The sequence below is a fragment of the Taudactylus pleione genome, unplaced genomic scaffold (genome assembly GCF_031769625.1).
Source record: "Taudactylus pleione unplaced genomic scaffold, aTauple2 ptg000110l, whole genome shotgun sequence".
Taxonomy (NCBI): Eukaryota; Metazoa; Chordata; class Amphibia; order Anura; family Myobatrachidae; genus Taudactylus; species Taudactylus pleione.
Genome location: NW_028284512.1, coordinates 4,011,578 through 4,033,806, shown reverse-complemented (window position 1 = coordinate 4,033,806; position 22,229 = coordinate 4,011,578). Strand labels below are relative to the sequence as shown.

General features: G+C 45.8%; 1 protein-coding gene across 1 annotated transcript in view; it reads right to left on the bottom strand.

The window, feature by feature from the left end:
• MAPKAP1 (MAPK associated protein 1) overlaps positions 1 to 22,229 on the bottom strand; it is a 182,975-nt gene that overhangs the window by 145,125 nt on the left and 15,621 nt on the right. The window contains exon 2 of the mRNA XM_088471118.1: positions 17,499 to 17,817. Coding sequence (XP_088327244.1) covers positions 17,499 to 17,754 — 256 coding nt within the window. The 5' untranslated portion in view covers positions 17,755 to 17,817. The remainder of the gene's footprint in view (positions 1 to 17,498; positions 17,818 to 22,229) is intronic.

The window sequence follows — 22,229 nt, the reverse complement described above, 5'->3', positions numbered from 1 at the left end:
TTTATAATATAAGAAATATAATTTACCATTACTAAAACATTAAGTAATCAAATTTGTATGGTAGTTCCCTGTATTTATTTAGCCTCTTTTCATATACTGGGATCATCCCTCCTCTGAAAATCTCCTATAGAAAGTTCCACTACTGCTTGCTCTCTATTGGCTAATTAGATTTTCATTCATGTAATAGGCTATTCTTTGCATTTACATGAAAATTGGTCAGGCCAGGGGGAATGATACTGCTGGTGATATTGCTGCGATGCTCTGCAGCACGCTTGGCCGTGCACATGTACTGTATGCCACTTACATGCTGACATTGCAAATTTCCCTCTGCAACGCTATGGGGTGCAAGGGTAAGCTTTACTGGCCATGATGCGGAGGAAAACAGCTATTTAAAATCACGCTGTGTGTGAGAGTTTTAGAGACAGATATAGGAACATGTTGCATACACACACTACAGTATATGCGCATATATATGTAATAAATTCAAGGTGAATGAGAATTCACCAATCCACAAAGCGAGTGGTCTGTTTAGTCACTCCTAAAATGACAACTTGCTGAAGAGGATGATGGGATTATTTAGGTAAAAGGAACACTGTTGTTTATTTATTCTTTTAAATAACTTATGCATTCCTTACCTTGCATAGTAACGAATTGTATCTCATTTCCAATAATATTCCGAGGTATTTTCTCCTAGAAACTTATGTTCTGGGAAAACAAATCGACAGCATGCCACACTGTGGTGCCCCCAAGTCATAGCATGCCACACCGCAGTGCCCCCAAGTCATAGCATGCCACACTGCAGTGCCCCCAAGTCATAGCACTACTATATGCTATACTATGAACTTGGGGTACTATGGTGAGAAATGTCATGACTTGGGGCACAACGGTGTGGCATTCTGCGACTTGGAGGCACTACTTAGTAGGGCCTCCAATTTGAAACCATCATGGATCAATCTGTGAAGAGTGAGCAATCGTCCATCTCCAATCCGGAAATTGTTATCACAAAAACTGTCAATGCAGGTTTTATACTTAATATTTGTCAGCTGTCTTTAATCCCACTGACAGTTCAAACAACAGGGTGGTATATTTCCTTCTGTTTTCAGCAGCGGCAAAAGGCTAGAGCTTTCAACAGAGAGCTAGTGTGTGAAAATAACTATCCATCACATGTAAAGATATATACAATAAATATAATAATACAACACAGATTTGTATTTGCAGACAGACATGCAGATACAGGAAAGCAATAGAAGATGAGGCGCTAAACCACATTCATTTTGTGATCATTCCCCTTTAAAATAAATGCTCCAGTTATTTAACGTATATTATTCAACTTGTACCTCTTTCAGACATACGACCCGGGAAATTTCCTGCTCAGACCCGGGAATTTCTCCTGAGCAAATTCCCGGGTATTTGGTCGAGACCACCCTTTAACACTACAACGTCTACCCGGGAAATTCCCAGGTAGACCCCTTTCAGACATAAGCAGGGTTTTTTAGTTTTTAATATTACCTGCCTCTCTGCCCTTCCTAGCCTATGCCATCTCCGGCTGCCGCTGATGATGTCATCATCATGCAGCCGACCAATCACTACAGGCATTTTATTTTATTATTATTAAATTATTTAAATGTGCCCTGGTGGTCCAGCGGGAGTGCGGGCGGCCCGCTGTGGCAGATACCCGCCGGCGGGTGTCCCCGGCGTCCAGCGCTGGGGGTGGTGAGCAGCAGCGCTGAGTGTCCTGTAGGACGATCTGCGCTGCCAAATCAAAGCAGCAGCGCTGAACGCCCGCGCTGCCAACTCAAAGCAGCAGCGCTGGCGTCCTATAGGACGTTCTGCACTGCCAAATCAATGCAAAAGCTGCTTGGTCCAGCCCGGGAGTAGTAAATTCCCGGGTAGCACCATTCAGACATAAGCAGGGTAATTTCCCGGGACTTAAGCCTCGGAAAACTCCCTGGTCGATTGAAGGGTCGGCTACCCGGGAACGTGGATTCTCGGCATGTCTGAAAATATGAGATATGGTAAGAACTTACCCTTGTTATCTCTATTTCTACGAAGTCCATAGGGTTCCACAGGATACCTCGGGTATAGGTGTGACGTCAGTCGCTGGGCACCATAGAGTTAAGCTTTTCAGCCTCCCAGGATGCACTAGGGTCCCCCTCCTATACCCCGCCCCCGAGCCAAGGCACCTCAGTTAGTTATCAAGCCATAGGCCGGAGGAGAAGGAAGAGAGAGAAAAAAAAAAAAAAAAAGATCTGGACACATACAAGAATCACATTCTCACCAGAGGGAGACGGAAAACCGGTGACCAGAGCAAAGCCCATCTGCAGCACAGGTGCGACAGGGCGGGAGTCCTGTGGAACCCTATGGACTTCGTAGAAATAGAGATAACAAGGGTAAGTTCTTACCATATCTCATATTTTCTACTTCAGGGTCCATAGGGTATCCACAGGATACCTTGGGGATGTCCCAAAGCAGTATCCTTTAAGGGTGGGGGACGCTCCTGTGCTGAAAGGAGAATCCGCCGCCCGAAGGAAGCATCCTGAGAGGCGAAGGTGTCAAACCTGTAACACCTCACGAAGGTATGGACAGAGGACCACGTAGCAGCCTTGCAAATCTGAACTGCCGAGGCACCACGTCGAGCTGCCCACGAAGGACCCACAGACCTAGTGGAATGAGCCTTCAGAGAAGGAGGGACCGGTAGACCTTCATGAAGATAAGCTTCAGAAATATCCATACGGATCCAGGCTGCCAAAGTTTGCTTTGAAGCAGGCCAACCCTTTTTACGGAAGCCATAGAGGACAAACAAAGCGTCCGACTTCCTAAACGAAGAAGTGCGGTCAACATAAGTCCTTAAGGCCCGCACAACATCCAAAGAGGCCTCACCCACGGAAAGACCCGGTGAGTTAAAGGCCGGAACAACGATTTCCTCATTAACATGAAACTGGGACACAACTTTGGGAAGAAACTCGGGCCGAGTGCGGAGCACTGCCCTGTTCCCATGAAAAACCAAGAAAGGGGGTCTACAAGAAAGAGCCCCTAACTCAGAAACACGTCTGACCGAAGCAATGGCCAGAAGGAAAACAGTCTTAGCTGTTAGCCATTTAAGATCCACTGAGCCCAGTGGTTCAAACGGCGGTCCCTGGAGAGCCCTCAGGACCACAGCCAAATCCCAAGGCGCCACAGGTGGAACAAAGGGCGGCTGAATACGGAGAACACCTTGCATAAAGGTGCGCACATCCGGGATTGTAGCAATCCTACGGTGAAACCAGACAGATAGGGCCGAAACCTGTACCTTCAAAGAAGCAAGGCGAAGCCCATGATCTAGTCCCGCTTGCAGGAAGGCGAGAATCCGAGACAGACGAAACTCCCGCGGTGCATAACCTCTCGGTCGACACCACTGGAAGAACGTATGCCACACGCGATGGTATATCCTCACGGAAGACTGTTTCCGAGCTCGTAACATGGTACGCACCACAGAGCTGGAAAACCCCCGGGACCTCAGCATGGCCGTCTCAACAGCCACGCCGTCAAAGACAGCCGAGTCAGGTCCGGGTGAAGGCAAGGACCCTGAGACAGAAGGTCCGGTCGTAGCGGCAACCGCAGAGGACTGTCCACGGACAGACCCTGAAGGTCTGAGAACCAGTGCCGTCTGGGCCACGCGGGAGCTATCAACAGGAGCGTTCCTCCTTCCTGTTTGAATTTCCGGATTACACGTGGAAGAAGGGAGACCGGAGGGAACAGGTATGTGAACCGGAACGTCCACCGGACGGACAGAGCATCCACCAGAGACGCCCCTTCGTCTCTTGTGCGAGACCCGTACACCGGCAACTTGTTGTTGTGCCGGGACGCCATGAGGTCGATCTCTGGAAGACCCCACCTGTCCACCAGCAGTTGAAAAACGTCCGGGTGCAGGGACCATTCCCCCGTATGAACGTCCTGGCGACTTAGAAAGTCCGCCTCCCAATTTAGCACTCCCGGGATGAAGACCGCTGATATGGCCGGAAGATTGCTCTCCGCCCAAACCAGGATCCGAGAAACCTCTACGAGAGCCGCCCGACTGCGAGTTCCTCCTTGCCTGTTTATGTAGGCCACGGTGGTAGCGTTGTCCGACTGGACCTGCACCGGGTGACCCTGGAGAAACCGATGTGCTTGCTGGAGAGCATTGAAGACCGCACGGAGTTCCAAGATATTTATTGGAAGCTCCACTTCTGTCGGCGTCCACCTGCCCTGGAACAAGTGTGGACCCGAAACTGCTCCCCAGCCCCGAAGACTGGCGTCCGTTGTCAACAGGACCCAATTTGGAACCCAGAACGGACGTCCCTTGTTGAGGTGGGTCGTCTGTAACCACCACGCAAGGGACAGGCGAACCTCCGGGGTGATCACAATCGTCTGGGACTTCAGAGACTGAGGCAGCCCGTTCCACTTGGACAGGATCAGGTGCTGCAGAGGTCTGGAGTGAAACTGGGCGTATTCCACCATGTCGAACACCGACACCATGGAGCCCAGTAACCTCATCGCCGAGTGTAGGGACACCCGGCGGCTGTGCAGACAACTGCACACCCTTGACTGTAAAGCAGAGATCTTGTCCTCCGTCACGAAGATCCTTTGCTGTCCCGAGTCCAATAAGGCTCCAAGATGCAGAATCCTCCGAGACGGGATTAGAGTGGACTTCTGCCAGTTGATTAGCCAGCCGTGCTGTTGCAGCAGTGCAATGGTCAGGTCCAAGTGGCGTAACAGGAGCTCTGGAGATCCTGCCACCAATAACAGGTCGTCCAAGTACAGCAACATGCGGACTCCCTGCAGCCGCAGAGAAGCCGCCATGGTGAAAACACGTGGTGCTGTCGCCAGGCCAAAAGGTAACGCCCGAAACTGGAAGTGGTCGCTGCGGATTGCAAACCTGAGGAACTGTTGATGGCGCAAAAGAATAGGGACATGCAGGTAAGCGTCCTGTATGTCCAATTACACCATGTAGTCCCCAGGTTCAAGCGCCAGAATGATGTACCGTAGGGTCTCCATCCGAAACTTCGGGACCCGCAAAGACTTGTTGAGTGCTGTGAGGTTGAGAATCGGACGATACGACCCATTGGGTTTCTGTACCAAAAATATATTTGAATAGAAACCCTGGCCCCTCTGGGAGAATGGAACAGACACTATAACTCCAGCCTGGAGCATAGTGTGCAATACCTTCCGCAGCTCCGTAGCCTTGTTCCGGTCTGATGGTAGACCCGTGGTGAAGAATCGAGCCGGGGGTCTGTGCCGGAAGGAGAGGGCGTATCCGTGGGAAACCACCTCCAGAACCCAAGTGTCTGTCGTAGTGGCCGACCAACACTGGGCGAACTGCAGCAGGCGGCCTCCCACCCTGGGATCCCCCAAAGGGAGGCCCGGACCGTCAGGCCGCAGGCTTGTCATCTGGCTTGGGGGCCGGACGTCTGGTACTCCATGCCCGCTTCCGGGGCTTGGCCGATTTCTTAGGACCAGCCTGTCGAGGAAACGACTGTGGTTTGGGCCTGCCCTGGGCCCTAGATGACCGAAAGGACGATGGTCCAGAACCAGAAGGAGCAGCGGCCGACGGGAGACAAGCCGATTTGGCTGCCGCCAGCGTGGCCACAATCTTATCCAGATCCGGACCGAAGAGAACTTCTCCGGTAAACGGCAACGCCTCCAGACCCTTTTTGGAATCTGCGTCCGCCTTCCAGGATCGCAGCCACAAGGTGCGACGAGCAGCCACCGCTGCTGAAGAAATTCTAGACACCAGAGTACTAATGTCTAGGGCCGCCTCGTTGATATAAGTGGCCGAATCACGGAGATTACCAATCAACTCCGCCTGTTCAGCCGGACAGTCGGAATCAAAAGAAGCCTCTAATGAATCCGCCCAGCGCTCCATCGCTCTGGCAACCCAGCAAATGGCCATAGCCGGTCGTGCTGCCCCCCCCGCAAGGGAATAAGCGGACTTCAGGCAGATCTCCACCTTGCGGTCCATAGCATCCTTAAGGGAGGACATAGATGGCATCGGCAATGTGGCACTACGGACAAGACGGGTCACGTGAGAATCCACCTGTGGAGGGGATTCCCACTTTGCAAAATAATTACCCGCGAACGGATAAGCCACCGCCAGGCGTCTCTGCGGCTGGTATCTTTTGCCAGGCTGTTTCCACGCCTCCTCTAAATGGTCCACCAACTGACCCGAAAGAGGAAAAACTGTGGCATCGCCCTTCACATCTTTGAAAAAGGCATACTTCGATTTAGCCGCTGGGGGAACTTCGTCCTCAATCAGCTGTGCGGACCGCCCGAATAAGTCCAGGAATATATACTTTGGACTTAGCATCAGCATCCTTAGTATGGAGAGGTTCCTGATCGTAAGGATCCAGAATCTCCCCATCATCAGACGTCCCCTCGTCATCCTCATAAGGAGCCGACAGAGACGCCACCGGCCGTTTATGCGGCCGCATCACAGACTCCCCTTGCAACACATCCGATAAGTGCTGTACAGAACTCGTCAGGGAGTTAACCCACGCTGGCTCCTGAGAAACCGGGAGCGGGGAAATAGGGAGATTGTGGGGTACCACCGATTGTCGTGGGAAACCCTGCATGGGTGACGACACCACTGACTGCTGGGATAAACCCATCGGTGTAAACGCGGGCTGCGGAGCTAACTGGCCCACTAAGGCTGTAAGCGCCTGAGCGAAACAAGCCCAGGGCGGCTCCTGTACCAGTGCTGTAACCGTAAGAGGCCGCGCCATGGACAAACACTGCCGGCAAAGGCCCTCCGCGCTACCCTCCCCCTCCGCTAACGGTACTTTACACGTAGTACACTGTAGGCGGAGGGGAAAATCACTTTCGGACATGATGGCACCACGTATGTGACCTCTCTCACCAATTATAACTTAAATAGGCGAGAGACCACCCTGCAGCACCGCACCGCAAGGGCTTAGCAGAAAGAACAGAGACAGTAATAAAGCTGACAGTTTAGAGAAAAGTTACAGGCAGCAGCGCTAGCATAGTCACATACAATGCAAAGAAAATCAATTCCTGCACTAACAGCGCTGATCACTCAACTACGCAGACACAGGGCCTGGTAGGACACAGCGCTGCATACACAGACCTGACCACAGCGGAGGAGAGGTATGCGGGGGGACCCAGACCACGATGCTTCCGTCCAGCGCTTCCAGCAGCGTTCACAATGCGTTCTGGAGAAGATGGCCGCCGAGGAGCAGAGAGGAGGCTGGCCTGGGATGAGGAGCGCTGCCACAGGACCAGTCGGCAGCGTGCAGAGAGGGCTGTGTGCAGCGGGGGAGGCGCCGGCTGTGAGACAGGGAAGGCGCGCTCCCCTGGCATGCATTTAACCCCTGGGACGCCGTAGCGCTACCGCTCTGCTGCGGTCCGCTGTCCCAGGGGGTAGTGGAAAGCGCAGGTTGGTCGCCTGGCTTCACGCTGCAGCCAGTCCCCAGGGAGCCCCCTGCCTGGGGACTTAGGACCATGTGACCAGCGGGGACCTACCGCGGGACCCCGCTGCTTACCTTTGTCCCCCTTGGATCCGGCCATGGTCCGGAACATCTGGGGTCACCGCTAGCTGTGACCCTAGATGCTCACCAGCATCCCCGGATCGGTACCGGCGTTCTGGTACCGGCGGGGGTGTAGGGAAGACAGCATGGACGTCAGGACTGACTGTCCATGCTGTACATCCAGATGTGCAGACTGTCCATGCTGTACATCCAGATGTGCAGCCACCGCTGCACTGAAGAAAGCTTCAGGGGCTCTTCTAGCCCCCACTCCGACAGGTGCACCCGACTCCGGCCGGGCACCAAACTAAACTGAGGTGCCTTGGCTCGGGGGCGGGGTATAGGAGGGGGACCCTAGTGCATCCTGGGAGGCTGAAAAGCTTAACTCTATGGTGCCCAGCGACTGACGTCACACCTATACCCGAGGTATCCTGTGGATACCCTATGGACCCTGAAGTAGAAAGGGGTATTAGTAAAACTCAGCCTGTGTGATAAAAATATTTTCCAAAAAAAAATAATTTTGTATTAAAGCAATGGGTGTTACCTAGGAAAATATAAGACATAGATAAAGCGTATAGTAATCATTAATTGATACATTTTTGTTTTGAAGATTCAAAATAGAACAAAATATCTTTGTATCTCTTTATACATCTTTGTATAAAATAAAAAAAAATTAATAGATTACATTAACAAAGTTTAACACATCAAAAGAGATGCGCTCGCCTCAACCCCTCTCCCCCTAAATCAAAGCAATCCCCTACATCTGTATAAAGATGGATTTTTGCAAAATAAAATTATATGGCTATTGGAGGGTCATTGTCCACCATGCAAAGCATATAACATGCGGTATTTGAAAAAGAGCTGTGAATTTGGGATTTAACAGCTGCAGAGTGTCGCTATATAGCTCTCCCATACTGCAAAGAAGTGTTCAACCTTTGTCTCCCTCTCCAACGTAGTTCCCATCCACTCCATCCTAAAAAGATAAAAAAGCTTATCCTCTAAAAGGATAATAGAAGGGAGCTCAGGATGTACAAAATATTAATTTAATAGTGACTTTATTGTTCTTTGAAAAGTTTACAAAAAAAATAAAAAAAGTCTTCAGACCTCCATAATTTCACACCACTGAAACTTAACACCCACATTCTTAGGTTGTATCAGATAACCAGCCAATGGAGCAAGAAAAAAGGGGTCAAAAGTGTCGTAAAACCACTTGTAAAAGGCAGTTGTATGTGACAGATACAACTTGAGTGGCCATCCATCTCCAAGACAACTGCTTCTGCCTGATCACAGTCCAGCATGCTGGAAACGCTTCACACACGATTTTAGACAAGGCGGAATTAAATGTGCGTTTAGCTGTGAAAAAGAACTGTTGTCATAGAGACCAGCGATTACTGGTGAAACTCCATTTTAGCAGTCCATCACGGGCCAGTTCTCTGATGGAAATACGCCAATGTGTAAAGAAAAAAAAAATTATAATTTTTTACTTGAAAAGGGGTCTCAAAAAAAATAAATGAATAAAAAAATAAAATAAAAAAAAGGACGACTAGAGGGCTGTAAACCCAGGTGGTGTCTGGGCTACCTCCCCGGCTTTCATGTGCTGGGAGCAGGAGATGGCACTGCTGGGAGTCTTAACGAAACTCCATGCTGGGTATACACATTTCACGTGTGGCGGAAAAGAACCCCGACCTTTCCCCCTGTGTATACCGTTAAAGTGCAAGCATTATTATTATTTATTTACAGTCTCTTATATAGCGCAGCATATTCCATTGCGCTTTACAACTGGAAACATTAATAGAACAAAACAGGGTAATAAGACAGATATATATGTAGGAAGACCCTGCTCACAAGCTTACAATCTATAGGGAAATAGGCATTGATACACAAGGATAGTTGTTATATATTGCATCTTGGTCCAGCCAAAATGCAGATCTTGGTAGGCTGCATGATCCAGTCACACAGGAATGTCGGCCAAATGTCAGGAGGATGTGAAAGAAAGACAATAGCTGCATACACACGTAAAGATTTTCTGTCCAACCACTGAACTAGTTGATTGGTTGGAATGAAAATCTGGTAACGTATGGGAGTAACTGATGATTCCGCAATTTGCTCCTAAATGCCAGAGAACAGATGAAAATGGTCGTCAAGACAAGTTTGTTAAATGTATGATCTAAACAATTTGTTCAAACAACAGTTTTTGTCCATTTTCTGGCATTTGGAAGCAAATTGCTGAGTGTCATTTGCTTTCATACCTTACCAGATTTTCATTCTAACCAATTAACTAGTTGGATGGTTGGACAGAAAATCTTTACGTGTGTATGCAGCTAATGTGTGAGGTTATGTGTGGACTGTGAAGTCCTGTAACCGCGAATGGGAGCAAGTAATGCGTGGGGATGAGAGACGCAGATCTTGTGCTGAGCGAAGAGGTCGGGTTGGGAGATATTTGAGATGAGTGAAGAGATGTATGCTGGTGTGGTTTAGTTAATGGCCTTATGTGTAAGTATTTTATATTGGAATACGATAGAAAACCGGCAACCAATGGAGGGACTGAGAGCGGGGCAGCAGACTATGAACGTTTTATAGGGAAGATAACCTCGCAGCTGCATCCATAATGGATTGTAATGGTGATAGCCTTCTTTTGGGAAGACCAGTAAAGGAGACTATTGCAATAGTCAATGCGGGATATAATGAGTGCATGGATTAGAGTTTTTGCAGTGTCTTATGTGAGATATGGTCGAATTTTGGATGTTTTTTACATGTATGTAACATGATTTTGAGACAGATTGAATGTGGGAAACAAAAGACAGTTCAGAGTCAAGTATGACACCTAGGCAGCGAGCTTGTGGGACAGGGTGGATTGTCGAGTTAACAGTGATAGAGAGATCAAAAGTTAGTAACTGTTATTGGCCGGTGGAAATAATATTTCTAAAACAGAATTAATTATAAGTTTCAGGTGGCGAGATGACATCCAAGATGAAATGGCAGAAAGACATTCAGTGACACGGACCAATACAGATGGTGATAAATCTGGTGAGGATAGGTAGATTTGCACATCATCCGCATACAGATGGTACTGAAATCCAAAAGAGTGGACTAGTTTGCCAAGAGAGGTGGTATAGATTGAGAATAGCATGGTTTGGGTTGATTCAAATGAGAGAAATTATAGGCCTGGACTTGTTAAGGGGCCATGTGCTGGATTACCCCTATGTAAAACTGTACTCATCGGTTAAAAAAAAAATCTCTGTGGACAATGTACCACCTTTGCTGTAGCATTAACATTACTAAAGTTTCAGCTTTGATTCTTTGAGACTTCTGTTTCTGTGGCCTACAGATAAGAGCTAAAATTGTAATACATCCCTGAATATGACTAAAGGGGCATTCAATTAGCCCAGATAATTTTTTCGGTTACACACACCTCCATATACCTGTCCTACACCATATACACCTCCACATATGTGTCCTACATAATTTACAATTCCACATACCAGTCCCAGACCGTATACACCTCCACATACCTACCCCACATCATATACACCTTCACATACCTGTCCCTCATCATAGACACCTCCACATAACTGCCCCACGTCATAGACACCTACACATACCTGCCCGATATCATATAACCCACTAGCTTAAATTTAAATCTTTAAGTTATTAAGTTTTATTATGTAATGTCATCCAAATCCATCCAGTGGAAGGCACAGAGCAGGCTTCATGGGTCAAAGTTCTGCCCAGCGTACACCAACGGGAGGTCCGACCAGGACCTCAACTCCCTAGTTGGTCTTCTGGGACGAAATGTTACCACTCTGAGATGCTTTCGTCCAAATGCATAACCAGACAGAAAAATTAATTTTATATATAAACATTATTGAGCTGTTCAGATAAATTCACCTGAAAACTGACATGTCTTTATTGGTCAGATTTTCCCTACCTATTCACCTCATCAGGGGGGTCCACACAAAGAAAAGCAAATTTCCTCTGTAAAATAAATGTAAGTTTGGAATTGGATTGCAAATGTAATTTGCAGCGCGAACGGCTCACTGGACCCAACTAATTGGATATACCCCATTGTTTTTTGGGCACCCGACTGAGCTATTCAATTGTTGCTCCGATCGGGAGAGAGTGCAGTGGGCACCTGTTACTTATCACGTTTGTCGCGCTCAAATACACTGAGTTTAGCCGCAATCGTTAAATCCATCTAAACTATTGGACGCACCCTCAGGAGAGTGCGAGCAGAAATAATGAGTGTCCGCAGCATTCGCACCCGATCAAAGCAACAATTTAACAACTAAAATTGGCGCCCAAAAAACAATTGAATCACCAGTGTTTCTTACATAGTGTTCACTCTAGGTCCAGCGCCAGGGAGGGGCCCCAAAAAGGGTGTGTGGCCACGAGAAAGGGGGCATGCCTTTAAGACATGCCCCCCTTTTAATCACTTTGATTCATAGATAAATAATATATTTGGAACATTCCGTGAGGAAGATATCTATGATCATTACAGCATCAAAGACGGTCATATGTACATATTTGTAGTGACAAGAGTTCATTTTATAATTGTGGATTTCATCGCCAAAGAACAAGGCTAAACTTCTGGAAAAGATCCGTTACAAATTACTTAACTAAGCATTAAATACCACATTGCAATTACCTTTCAAAGATTTTAGTGGGGGAATTCAATTGGAACGATTGTGCTGCACTACGTATGCGTCTGCCATATATACTGTGCTGCTGACATTGCAAGTTTTCAAGGGCACTTCCATGGGGTGCAAGGGAAAACTTGCGATATGGATGCAATGTTCCGGAACAGAATTGAATTCCTTACTATGGTGGAAATCAGAGGTATATTATTGAATTGGTGTTGTGTGCCCATGTCCCTCCCCTTATACCTGCTGCTGGTGGTGCCATCTTCCCAGTGGTATTCACGTGAAGTTGGCTCATGCGCCTTTGTTATCAAAGTCATGTAGATAACAATGTCATGTGACTTATCTCCTGCACCAGCTCCCTCTTTCCTGATATAATGCCCGAAAGATGGCACCACCGATGGCGAGTATATAGGGGGTGGGGAACGGCATGGCTGCAGGGTGTGCGGAGCAGATCCCCCATTGACCCATGGGCCTGATTAAGAGCCAGACGCTCTTTGAGAGCGCACACTCTGAATCAGGGCGTCCCTTTAAAAAAAAAAGACGGACTCCTGGCCGCTCGCATAGCTGTGGGTGATGGTCACGATGGTCAAGACCATCGTGCTTGCGACGAGACCCTTGTGGTAGGGTCTCGTGGCTGCAAGCCCCAGTGGACTTCCTGCTCTAATAGAGCAGGAAGTCCACCTACTGACATCACGAGTGATGTCAGTAGGGCCGCCCACAAATGGCAGGCATTGCCTCTGTTTGCCCAGCCACCGACCCCCTGCCCGCCTCCAAAACAGGGCAAGCTGTCAATAACCATCGACAGCAGGCACCGCTTTGGTGCTAGATCCGTAGCGACGTAGCGCCCGTTGCTGGCCAGGTCTCGCGCATGCGCACGCCGGAGCAGTGGGGGACCATCGACCTGCTTGCGAGCGCTGTGCTGAATCAGGCCCTGTGTGCACTGTATATACACCACCCTGTACCCATTAAACTGTATATACACCACAGATGACAATGATAAGCCAAATTCAGACGCCAAACTCTTTGGGGGCGATTCAACAATTGTGCGGGCAGCGATAATTAATGGACACCCAGTGTTACAATTCAATTCTGGGCGCCCATTAATTATCGCAGTCTTCACGCCATATTGGAACGGGTTTAGCCGCGTAAGACAGCTAAACCAGTCTAAAGTCCTGGTTAGGGTGCCCTAACCACAGGTTTGTTGCACATTTTTGCTCACACCATCAAGAAGGTGCGAGCAGAAATGCCGGCGCCTATCGCGTGGGAACAGAGAAACAATTGAATTGTTCCATCGGGCGCCCTAAAAAAAAAAAAAAAAAGACTGTGTAAACATTTGAATCGCCATCTTTATGTCCACACACCGACATTAAAACAGAACGGAGAATTCCACTGAACGCTATGCAGATTAGAGTATAATGTTTTTTGGAACATTCTTTCCAGTAATCATTAGCTAGTCATTGTTAGATATGATGCTTATACCTGAAAATGTGCAATGCTTTGCCCCTGGGTCCCAGCTTCTGGATACCAGTGTCCAGGCCCGACCTAAAACATATAGCTACCGTACAGTATTCCCATATTTGAGGTGTATATTAATTAGCTTTCGTCTACCATCAACAACGTTTAAATATAAATTCTACCATTTTTCCTTTTTGTGATGCTGTTTCTTTGAACCCCATAATAGTTATCAGGTCCCATATGTTAACAAACACAAACAAAAGAAACAAGAAGTAGTACTATTTGGCTTATGTCCCTACAATTTACTGAAAATTACAGAATTAAAAGTCAGTTTATTTTAAATTTCATGAACACCAATATGAAGTGAGATCTAGCATGTTTCATTGCCAGCGGTTGGGATATTCTTTATAGCAAGGACAGGCCAATTTATACAATTTTGATTCAATATTAGTTTAAGCATCAGCCCTGTTGGCACGCTAAGTGTAAATACTTTCAAGAATTTCAGATTTCCACTTTATCTTACATGTACTATATAATCTCACATTTTTTTTATAGCAGCAAGTTTGGCATTCTGCTTAACGTGAAGCCGAAATCACTTTTCCAGGATGTTCTGTAACTCTGTGTTCCTTGTGCAAAAAATTTGTTCTGTGGAGGAGATATATATTGTCTACCACTACACAAAAATGTTCCTCTACCTTGAGCTGGGGTTACCGCTATTCAGTGGTCATGAACTAGCAAAGAAAGGTGAGGGAAGGCGTTTCATGTCATCGGCACTTCAAGAAAACCCCGCAATCATGGTAAGAAGTGATTGGTGGGTTACATGCAAACCCATAAGACTTGCCTTTCGCTCTTTTGACCCTGGCAGGCTTGCTTTGCAGAAATGCACTGCAGGGTTATTCCATATCAGATCACCCAAAAAAGAATGAAATGTGCACCACCCATCTCAGATTTCTCAGACAGTCGAGATATTTGGCAGAAATAGTTTTTTTTTACATTTTCTCTTAACTAAAAAGTTTGACAAAATCGGGAGATGGGTGGTGGAATGACCCTGCATGGCCAGACTGGGTCACACAGAGGGGAAGGGCCAGTGATGTCACAGTGACTGCAGTTCCCGCAGAAGCAGCGCTTTAAACTGCATCATATTTCATTACCACACTGTTTAAAAACATGGGAGGAGTTTCAGCTGTGTGCAATTAAGTTAAGGTGCATACACACGGCCAGATTTGTCAGATGAATGATCTGACCAACGATTTGACCTATGAACGAATTTTGACTGCATTAAAATGAATGGAATCGTCCAAGTTTGAGTGCAAACACATCAGATGTCAGATATCGTTATCTGACCATCGGGAACGCGCATCGTTCAGACGTGTCAGATATGTCAGATTTTCCTTCAGATATGAACGATTTTTTAAATCGTTATTGTTCAGATCTGAAGAATATGTGTATGTGTATGCAACATTAGAGACGGAAACATTTTGCTTTTTGGCAGACCGGAAGGAGGTCAGCTTCAAACCAAACAATGGACCAAATGTAACAGGGTGAAAGTTTAGACTTTTTAAACTTGGCCAATGTAATAGAGTCTGAGAACATGCAAACTTATATGTTTTTCAGACAAAAAAAAAAAAACATAAAAACTCATCCAGTTGTTTTCCCATTTTGAAGATACAACTCGACCAATGAAATAGTGTGAGAGTTTACTTCTAAGCTGTCACCCGATTACATTTGGCCCCATATATTTTACATTCATGGTACAAATAGAGAAATTTTAATTTTGAGTTAACCAGGTCCTTTAAAGGGCAGAATTCAATTCAGCGCGGTGCTGAATTGATGCTGGAGGGAGCCCTCGGAGCTATTCAAGTCAGCAAGCTGTTAAGTCAGAGAATGGGTGTTTAGTCGCGAGAACTGGCATTCTCCGACTAAAGTGCCGGCCGCATAGCTGCTTCGCACTAAGCCAGCAAACAGCCGCGCAGCCGCCATTTTGTGGGATCACTCCTCACATCCCCGACCAAACATCGCGTTGAATTGAATAGCTTCGGGAGCTCCCATCCGGGGCTATTCAACAGTACTTTGAATTGAATTCCCCCCCAAAGAGACAGTCCACTTACAGCAAATCACCCATCTGTGTCTAACCTTCCACGTATGCATCAAATGGGGCCACTCTCAGGGTTCCTAGTCATTACCTGAAGCAGAGTCAGAATACACTATACAAGTGGTTACCAAACTTTATTGAACAAGTGTCCCAAGGTGACAGTTTGGTTATAGTATAGTGCAGTGGTTCCCAATCGACCTAGATCAAGTATAGCTTTATCATGCTCCATTTAATCGAACTGGATAGGTCAAGTCCTTCTGCGTTGTAAGCTTCAGTGCTGGCAGGAGAGATACTCCCCAGAGGGAGTTTACCTAATACTAATATCCCCTCTATATGACCACAACTTATACAAAAGTTGATTTTCCCAGTGTGCACCTGAGAATGCATGGCAATATTTGTCTTGAGGAGTTCCAAACACAGTTAGAATTAAAAAGCTACAGCAGCATAGCGAGTGACCACCTCATTGCTCTGTCTAATTTATAGTTTCTATTCCTTGACATGAAAAGTAACATTTAATTTCCTATTCAAAATGTGTGGATGAAGTAGGTAGGTCTGCCTATGCTCTACATAGTAAAATAAATGAATGAATCCATACAAACTAAAGAGAGAATATTTTATTATTTCCCACATCCAATGACGTGTACTGTACTGCAATGGTTTTTCCATTACAAATATCTACATTAACCATTAGGAGAACTTGAACAATTGCATTCGTGAATATATGAATCTAAATAGACACATAAAGATAACAATACATGATACAACTAAATATTTGTAAAACTAGTATCGCCAGATAACACAAAGTGGAATCACTTTGCTCTTTTGCTTCTTGGATTTGTGAATAAATACCATACTGAAAGAGTAAAGAGATGTCAGAGGGAAACAACATGCAGCAATTATCACACCACCAATCCCAAAACGCCAAGGTCAGCGCTTACAGAAAGGAAACAAGAAGGAGGTTTTAACACTATTTCATACTGCGGTCTATTTGACACCATTGTGATAGAGCCTCAGCCTACTGTCACTACTATGCGCTGTTGGGGGACCGTGGATATTCCACCATCTGCCAATCTGTGGCTTCTTGCTTGCCTCTATTCCCTTTCTCACATCATATCCCCGTCACATCCGATTGGCTACAGGTTCTATGCAAACCATGTGGAGGTCGGTATGCAGTCGGGAAGCCGGTGAACGTAATCCCGACAGCCGGCTTCCCGACTGCTTAATCCCGGCGAGAGTTAAATGACAGGTGTCTAAATCTAGACGCCTATCATTTTACCGACGCCGGGAGACCGGCGCCCGGCAATCCGATCGAAGGGACGCCGGGCGCAGATAGCCACGGGGGGGAGGGCTCGGTACCCCCCCGGGAGGTTAGGTTTAGGCGGCGGGTAAGGGGGAGTTAGGTTTAGGCACTGGGGGAAGGTTAGGGTTAGGCAGCCCTAAGGGAGGGTTAGGGGGTAGAATTAGGTTAGAGAATACATACCTTGGACGATCGGGATTTCCTTCTCTGCCGGGATTCCAACCGCCGGGCATGGGTCCGGCGGTAAATCATACCGATTCAGAGTAGGACACACTGCTCAAGTAGAAGTTTAAACCTGTATACAATAACCTTTAAAATGAAAAATGGAGCAGTGGCCTCAGTGGACAACATAAGAGAGAAAATCAATGAATACGTTCATGGTTTAACTATAACCATAAACCAAGCAGTCAGTAGGTTGTAAAACAAAAAAACATTTATAGTAATATTGTGGTATATTATGCCCAAGCATTCATAGGTGTAACTTCTGTTAAATTCACAAACGTCTATTTGATTATTACCTGTGTTTGATCTCCTTCTTATACCAAAATCCCAGCTAGACGTAATATCCACTGACTGAGAGTATATGTAGCCTTGAGTCTCTCCATTCCCTTGAGACTGCGAGATATTCTCTCCGGAGATCGACGATGGGTAAAGTTTCTCTAAATCCACATCGTGGTCAATGAGAACCATCTCACACATGCCTGTGTCATCGCTGGTGACGTGTGACTGGCGGATATGGGCCAAGATAATCAAGGGATTGTCCAGAAAAGCCATATCCTCCTCCCGTGGTACACGGGTATCTCACCACAGGATCCAGTAATCCATAACAATAGATTCCTAGAAAGCAAAAATAATAAACATGTGACTGTTGTCCTCATATAACAGCACATACAGTAGTGTGGTAGTTGGCATGACCTAATTAGGTCTCAGTTTTGAAATAGTCTTTCCTAACAATATAAATTTACCATCTGACTAGAATTACTTTTCCTTTTCTGAGTGCTGTGTACATTGTATTACTAAAACCCCTTTCAGACATAAGCCAAAGGGTTTTTTGTTGTATATGCGTAACCACCTAGGTCCTGCTTACGTCTGACAGGAATAACCTGGGTTGACAGTGCCAGATCCACAACACTGCAACAGACCATGGTTTTTTTCAGGGACTTGCAACCCGCGTCAGTGTCCCGGCTCATGCCTGAAAGGTATGACCCGGGTCATGGCTAGAAGGACTTGTTTGGAGGATACAGTGGCCACTTATAGATGACATCTCCAAGTGCCCACTACCCAGGTCTGGTGTGAACGGTGAAGACCTGGGAATAACCCGGGTCCTCACCCAAAGGTAAGTACAAAAAGCCCGGCTTCAACTAGTGTTCTGTGACCTGGGTCAGAGCTGGGGTTTAGATCTGAAAGGAGTTTTGTAGTTTCTGGAAGGTACATAATAAAAGCATAACAGAGCTGTATTGTAATGTCTACTAGCCAAGATCAGGCTGTGGGTTATTTTGCCCTTTGCCCCATGTAATGTATTGAGAGATACCTGCCTGGCAACAATGTGTGGTTGTCAATTATATTAAAATGTTTGCATTGATCACTCTACTGTTTAAAACCACGGTTGCCAACCTGTTGCACGTGAGCCACTGGTAGCTAGTGGCAGCAAGCAAGGTGGCTCGTCTTACGGCGGTAGCATGGTGGGTGCTCTCCTCTTACGGCAGTGGGCTGACTGTGTGCAAGCCGCGCATAGGGCATGTGTGACGGACACTGCTAGCAGCCTCGCCACTGACCGCATTAAGAGACACCGGGCACTTGTTTGGAGGGAGTGTGGGAACTGGCCATCCACTGCCCTACCTGCACAGTTAATCAAGCAGCCCCCTGCTGACAGTTCTCCACATTTTATTTTTGAAAACTAAAATCTGGTTAATAACCACATTATTCATAGAAAAACAACAATGCATTTACTAATATAGTTATATTTATCACTGTATTAATAAATGCATTGCTGTTTTTCTATGAAAAATGTATTTATTAGCCAGATTTTAGTTTTCAAAAATAAAATGTGGCTCTTCAAAACACCTAATTTTTCTCAAGTAGCTCCCACCCCAATTAAGGTTGGAGACCACTGGTTTAAAATGATGACAAAAAAAAAGTAAACATTTTTACTAACTAATCATTTACTTTCTGATAGAAACTTAAGCATGCAAGTAGATGGGAACCAATTGGACAATACAATCACCTGCCCTGTATCAAGTTAAAAAGTAGAAAAATAAAGATCACTTTTAACAAATTATATACATATTATAATAAAGCAATATTAACATATTTATACATTTCTGTAAATAATATCTGTATTAAAAGTGAGTTTCGATGTGATAAATCAGTAAATTCTGATTTACATGCAAATATGTATCCGTGCTGTCAAACAAGTACCAAGGTTCCAGGACTGCAAAAATATTCTATCTAGCCTATTGGACTAGCTTTTACCCTCCTGGATGTAGAAGATATTGTAGAGATGTCTTTATAGAGCCGTCTCCTACCACTGGTGATCTGGTCCCACAGAAAATGCATTATGCATTTTACATGCTACCATTGGGTGAATGAATTTTTCATGGCCTAGAAGATCACTGCTATGCAGGTGATACTCAACTGTATCCATCCCCTGCTTCCAAAAAGAAGAACCCAATATCACTCCACAATGGCTAAACTCCAGGAGTGGATGACGGCCAGTTGGCCAAGGTTATTACGATAGGAACTTATTGTCAAGTTACAAGATAACAGTTGTGTTATCCTTAATAGTATCCTGACACTAAAACATATTGTGTCAGCCATGATCAAATCATCATTCTTTAATCTGAAGAACATAACCAGAAAGAAGTATTTGATACCTCCAAAGTATCTTTCTAGACATTCTCATGTTTGGACTGCTGCAAAGCACACTTCCTGGGTCTCCCATAGAAAGTACTGCACTACTTAAAGCTGGCACAAAATGCTGTAACCAGACTGTTAGCCAACCTGTCTCATTCTTGCCAAAGAAAACATATTCTCCATTCCTTTTACTGGCTGTAAAATGGCAAATCTGTAACAAAAACCATCCTCACTTTCCTCTGGATAGGACACACACTCCTTGTTCAGTTGGATAAGGCAAAAGAATTTTGTCCCTGGTGGATACAGCAAATCTCTGGGACTTGCCCATCTTTACATAGATACAGAATATATTCCATGTCCAAGACATATGACTGTTTCAATATTATTTTCAACTGCAACACTTCTTGCATGGCAGAGCATTATATAAGCCTGGGGAACCTTTTTTCTACCGAGGGCCATTTCAGACAGATTATATATATATATATATATATATATATATATATATATATATATAATCTCTCTAACATTAATTGCAGGCCTGGTGAAGGCCACGCCGCCTACCTGTTACGTCACACGGGGCGGGGCCACAATCGCCGGTGATTACAGCAATGCCCGGAGCATCGTGAGGACGTTCCGGGGAGCTGTAAGGGCAGCGGTGTGACCGTCTGAAGCATCCTAAGGCACTGCTGCATAGATTTTGGCTGCAGGGTGCCATCCTAGGCACTCTGCTAGCCAGATGAGGTTGGCAGAAAAAAGGTCAGAGGGCCAGACCAAAATGATTCCAGGGGCCTTATACGGCCCCCGGGTCTCAGGTTCCCCATCCCTGATATAAGCATACAAGGCACAGGATATAGGTTATGCTACAGAAGACAATGTGTTACTACACCGTATGCAGAACTACGCCTGAACTGCGCAGACAGCAGGACATTTTTTTATATATTGGACTGAGTATTATACACAGATTAATTTACACTAGTGCTGTCCAACTGTTGGCCCTCTGTCTGTATACCACCCACCAAAGCTTTATCGTGGCCCCAAATTTTACAAACAAGCTTCAGAGACTTTGTTTGTTGAATTAAACAATTTTGAAACAGTATTTTAAATTGCAAACATTATAGCGAAATGCAGCCCCTGCATCCAAATACATATGCAGTGGTACCTTATACTATACCAGTTATGAATAAATAAAAAGTTGGCGAGTGAAGAACAACTTGCTTCCAATAAGATCACCCGATTGCTCACAGCAGCACAGTATTTCAGGAGATTATTGTGATGACATTGTGGACGGCAATAACCTGTGTGAATAGGTCAGTGATGACGGAGCTGCATGCGTTATTATTTGAAAGGGAAAGGACTTGAAGCTGTGACTTATAATAAGAATGAAGCCAAGTCCTTAAGAGCAAAGAATAATGATGTGAGGGCTCCCATAAAACTGGTGCATGCAGACTGTGGTTTTAAATGTGCGTCTGTATAAAACAATTTGCTTTTGGCGATTTCACACTATTTTGTAAGGATCAGTGGACAATATTCCAGTTTAATGTGGCTCAGCATGAGGGTACACACAAACATCACCAACCTGGTGGGGAAAACCCTATTCACTCAATCCAAGCAGGAGGGCTTCAGAAAGACCAGAACGTCTAGCCTGAGATAAATAACTATGGGCTCGATTCAATTGAAAGCGAATTAAATAGCACCGGGAGGGAGCTCTTCAATTCAGTACGCTGAAAGCCAGTTTTCGCGACTGAACACCCTGTTTAAGGCGCGAGGGGCAGGAGAATGGGCATTCTCCGACCTAACAGCGCGCTGTATTGAATAGCTCCAGGAGCTCCCTCCCGGCGCTCTTTAATTCACGTTCGATTGAATTGAGCCCTATACATTCATTTGTTCTTTAGACCTGTTGTAAGACAACACAATCATGACAATGTTTTTCATGTATATTGCTTCTACATATAGCGGACTGCCCTATAAATCATGGTTACAGAGATGCAATGTCAAGTTGATAATGGTTTCCTATGATCTAATGAATTGGAGACGGGGCACAAGCCCGCTATGTTTCAACAACAGCAGCCTTACATTTATAGTGTCACTTGTTCCTGCAAACTCCGTTTACCATAACATACCTTGCAACAGTTTTAGCATGGCCAAATAGCAAAACTGTGGCAGGGGATGCTGTGAAGTGCAGTCCTACAACAGCTGGGGGGCCGCTAATTGCTCACACCTAATTTAGACTGAGGAAGGGAAGCTCAAACACTAAACCATTGACTTGTTGCACAAAAATCAAATATACACTTCCAAAGGAAAAAAAAAAAAAAAATCTAGTATTAGAACAGGTGCACTATGGCTGAATCTGGTGTCATACCATCCTGTATTGCGGCAGTCGCCAAGTTTGCCTCCAA